Source organism: Candoia aspera, chromosome 11, assembly GCF_035149785.1.
Source record: "Candoia aspera isolate rCanAsp1 chromosome 11, rCanAsp1.hap2, whole genome shotgun sequence".
NCBI classification, from domain to species: Eukaryota; Metazoa; Chordata; class Lepidosauria; order Squamata; family Boidae; genus Candoia; species Candoia aspera.
This window is the reverse complement of record NC_086163.1, coordinates 19,941,402-19,946,235: the sequence shown is the minus strand read 5'-3', so window position 1 is coordinate 19,946,235 and position 4,834 is coordinate 19,941,402. Positions and strand designations below refer to the sequence as shown.

Below are 4,834 nucleotides of genomic sequence, written 5' to 3'. Positions count from 1 at the left end.
GGCTCGCGCGAGCAGGCCCGCACTGCGCCTGCGCCGGGGGTTGTTTGTGTGCGTGGGGGGAGCTCGGTTCCCGCCTCCTTCGTCGCCGTCGGCTCCGCCCCTCGTGGCGCCGCCCATTGGGTGCGAGTTGGGGCGTGCGAGCCAATCAGCGGGATCCTGCGCTATGGCGTCAGCTGCTCGGAGGCGGGGCGTGGGAGGCACCGGGTTCTTCCGGTGCTGGCCGGGACTAAAATCCGGGATTATTTCTTTCGGTGCCCTAGCCCCTTTGGTGTCTCTTGCCTGCTTAACAGAGCTGTTGAAGCGTGTTGAGCGAACGCAGCCATAGTCCTTAATGTCTCTGTGTTAGTGTTCTCCAACCTTGGTAACTTTAATCCAGCCTGCTTGCTGAGGAATTCTGGGAGTTGAAGTCCACACCTCTTAAAGTTGCAAGGGATGAAAACGCTGCTCCATATAGTTCAAAGATGCTTTGAAGTGACACCTTGCTACAAAACTTAACCATGATTGAATATACCCTGCAGGATGGAGGACAAGATCAGTTCTTCCCACCTGCATCAAAAGCTGCTGGAGCCTTTCAAAAGATGCCTGCAGAAGGGCAATCATTCAAGTGAGCCTACACCCATTTCCCCAGCAATGGCTGGGGAAATATTTAGCCGAATTAAACATTAACGATATATACTAACCTCGTTCTCTACCTGATGCACTACAAACATTCAAATAGGATGCTTTTTTAACACAGATGGGAATCAATACTCCCGCCGCCCCCGTGGGATGCAATCATGTAACAGATGGTACAACTGCATATTACATCAGTCTCACCCTTCTTCTGAGATTATGCTCCAGCGAAGAAGTTTGAGTGAGTCAATCTCTGAGCAGCATAACGATGTCCACAGCAGTCCAATCTAACACAAGATGTAAAGCATGCATTTTTCTAGCATGTAACATTCACTGGATGGATATATTCAGTCTCCCAGATGTCCCTCACGCCAGTATTATTCAGCCCTAGCAGATGTGGCCAGTGGGAAGGTAGGTATCCTGGGAGTTGTAATCCAATATCTAGACATCACAGTAAAAAACCAAATGTTACCCATCTGATTTTCAGGATCACTTAATTATTTTTAAGACATTTCTGGATGTTTTTATACAAGCACACCCTCTAGCTACATCTCGAGCAAGTAACTGGAAACTCATAAAATGTACATATTTGGAACTGACCTCCCATGTATTTGCAAAACGTGTTTGTCATGAACTTCCTCAAATAATTCATGGGTTAAATAAATTTAATTCCTTCAAAGTTAATGCTGAATTACCTCATTGTCAATTTTTGTTATGTTGCGTGACAACTAAAAGGTGTTTTCAATGTAGTGAGACCAACATCATGGGTTGTCAAAGAATATGTTTAATAAAAAATAATTAAACTTCCATTTGCTCTATAGAACATCATAGAAAGTAATTCAATAAATTACAAATAACTTTTTAAGACGCTTGTTCAACTACAAGAAAGCAAATTCAGACTACACAGAACACAACTGGCAAATATTGCAAAATGTTCAAGAAAAAAAAAAAACAGGACTAAGACGGATCATGAAGCCTGAAACAAGGAATGGGAATACAAGGCAATAACAACTAAAGTTATTTTAGTCACTACCAACATACACTTCTTCACCATCCTGGATATTTGTATTGAAATTTCAGTATTAATGTACTTCTAATGCAGATTCTTACAATTCTTTATGCAGCCACACTTGCATATTGTTTAGCTGGCAGAGTACATATTTCTCATCTTTCAACTGATACCGATTTAAAAACCATCTTTACTTCATATTCATATCTGTATCAGCCATACTGCTGAAACTGTAAAATTGCCTTATTATAGATAAAGATCACTAGAATGGTAAGCAAATTCACTTCACCATAATTAGGAAAATACTTTATTTCATAAATTTATTAAAAATTATGCTTAGGGTTTTTTGGGGGGAGGTATGTTGGGGGATGGTACAAAGTATTGTTGAAATACTCATTGACTAAGTCAACAATTCTGTTTGGAAAACTTTGGCTATATTGTGGACACATACAAGAAACAAAAGTGCTATATTACAAAGGGCAAAATATTAAATATGTAGTATTCATGATGAAAAATTGCTACCCCTTTCCTTGTGACATTTTGACTATTGCTAAGACACTGTATGAAGGACCAAGGAACAAGTCATACTATTCTGGGGGGAAATACAATAACCAGCACAATTCAAATGATACTTTTATAACTGTGTAAATTACATGTAATACTGCCTTCTAGCCAAGGGAGTTACGATTTTGCATGTACAAATTTTATTTTTATTGATAAAGATTTGGTAAAAAAAACAACACAGTCTTGTTTACTGTACAAGCAAGCAAATAGAACCATATCAAAATACAGCTTTTGTTAAATTATTCCCTTTTGAAGAGGTTTGTCATTGTCTACTGCCAGTACTTTTTATCCATTCCATCAACATTTTGCCTATTTTGGACCTCAAATGAGATTAACACAATCTCACACTTAATCGCAGTCAGTTCCACCATGTGGTGTGAATCTATGATTCTACGATGTCAGAGTAATAGCAGCTTCAGCAAAATAAAATAAAATAAAGATTAATTCTATGTAGTAAGGTTCTAAGGATTTATATTCAAACAGATGCTTTTAAGCACTGTTTATATCATGGTTTCATGGTATACTTTTCTCACATTATCATTAAAAGTGCTTTAAGTTACAGGGCAACTCAGCATTATTGTAATTAACCAACATACCCTAAACCTTGATTTTGGGGGGAGACATATATATATATATATATATATGTATGTATGTATGTATGTATGTATATATATATGTAAAAAAAAATTTCAAGCCTGTGAAAATGTGAGAGTTTTAACATGTCTACATTTCCCCTTACCATTATGAACTGGTAACTACAGGAGGTTACATGACAAACACAAAATAGAAACCCAGACAAACGAAGCAAACAGTATAACTTTGCAAGGATCTAATCCTTATACGTGTATGCAGTGTTGAAAGTGGCACTTCTGAGTTATTTCAACATGTGGATACAGCTCCTCAACAACATGAAGGCTGTAGATGGAGCAAAACTTAAAATCTGTATCCATGGTGCTGAAGACAGGAAAGGGATATTTTAAATAAAATTTTTCCCTTTGCTAGTAGTAAAAGAGTGCAACTTGTAATGATAATTTCCCTTGCCAAATTAACATACACAGGATGCTTTTTAAAAAGCAATAGGAAAACAGAGAAACCAATGTAAACTTTCTAAACTAACTCAGCTGAGGTAACAAGTAGCCAATTTAATTGGCTGAATGGGAAACTTTTTTATTTTAAACACAGTTGTACCTGAACTGGGAACATCAGCAGTGCATTATAACACCAGATCATTTCCACATAATTAAAGCAATGGATAGTGATGTAGATTCTACAGCTTTCATGACATTCATTAGCTGCCCAAATTATTGCTGAGTTTTGATCTGTAAATTATAAGTGTCAAGGAGGCTGTAAAACGATATTCAGATTAAATCAATAATGCGCATGAAGAACTGTGTTCACCGCAAATATATTAAATATACAGCTCTTACTAAGCTTTTAAAAAAAAATTACCCCCCCAGCCCAAAATTATAATGCCTTTTGCTGTAATTCTTTTTACACCATTGTGTATTTGATAGTACACAGAAGTTCAGGAACTAAGGAACCTCAAGAAATATTACATGCAAAATGTTTTAGAAAGCAGTTTGCACTTCTAAACAATACTGAAATGTTAGGTCAGTAAATTACCGATGCACTCACTCAACACTGTGTTATTTACAACAAAATAATAAAAGAACAAATTGAAAATCAGTTTATAATTTAAGTGCAGAGTCTGGGGTCAGTCTTCATCACTAGATTCCGAATCCTCTGACGAGGACGACGTGCTGTTGGAGCCCGAAGAAGCGTCAGCTTTCTCTGAACCCTCATCTGTGCTGTTTCCATTGCGAGAGCTCGGCTCGGTTTCCCTCTTGCCTTCTTCATCTTGATCCCTAGAATTTTCTTCCTTTTCTCCTGGAGGCTGGGTCAAGCCTGTGCCATGATTTTCATTGTTCTGTACATCAAAAATATTCGATTGGGGCAAAGCTGGGATATGGAGATTAAGGCCTGGCGTGAGAAGCATCCCTGGATAAAGTATATTGGACAACAGTAAAGGGTTAAGAGCTAAGGAGCTGGCAGCTGCGCTGGCAGCAGATGACGTAGAAGGAGAACCCAACACAGAATTTTCTCCACCATTATGTGCATTTGGGCTTTCTGTCCTCTCTTTCTTTCTGTCCAGCTCTCGAGAGTCATGTCCTTTTTTCTCCTCAGAAGCAGATTCAGTAGACTTTGTTAGGAGTCCTCGCATTCCTAGCAAATTTGGTAAACCAGCCATTCCTGAAAGCAACATGGGAAATACGGCAGCCATGTTTTTTGCATCGCCAGCAGGGTTCAGACCAGCAGATATTCCCATTAAACCTGTGGTCACTTGTAACGACTGAAAATTTTGCAGGTTTTGCTGCAAGGCCTGGAGGGTTGAAAGATCCACACCTGGGAGGAGCCCGTTGGTCAGCAAAGGGGCAACTGGAACATTTGCTGCTGACGTGGCCACAGCTGCTGCCTTGGCAATTTCACTCTTAGGCCTTCTCCCTCTCCTACTTACTTCTTCTCGAACAACAGGCCCCGTAAGAATACGGTCAAACATGCTTTCAGGAAGGAATCCCTGGTGGGGAAGAGAAAAAGTTAATAATGCCATTTTGTGCAACTGTCTAATCTGCATCAAGATTCAGTGTAAAG

General features: G+C 39.3%; 1 protein-coding gene across 3 annotated transcripts in view; it reads right to left on the bottom strand.

Moving 5' to 3' along the window:
• Positions 1 to 1,380: 1,380 nt before the first annotated feature.
• Positions 1,381 to 4,834, bottom strand: part of CHD9 (chromodomain helicase DNA binding protein 9) — a 60,317-nt gene continuing 56,863 nt past the window's right edge. For all 3 annotated transcript variants that reach the window (XM_063312976.1, XM_063312977.1, XM_063312978.1), the window contains exon 41: positions 1,381 to 4,760. In XM_063312976.1, the coding sequence (XP_063169046.1) occupies positions 3,900 to 4,760 (861 nt within the window). In that variant the 3' untranslated portion in view covers positions 1,381 to 3,899. The remainder of the gene's footprint in view (positions 4,761 to 4,834) is intronic.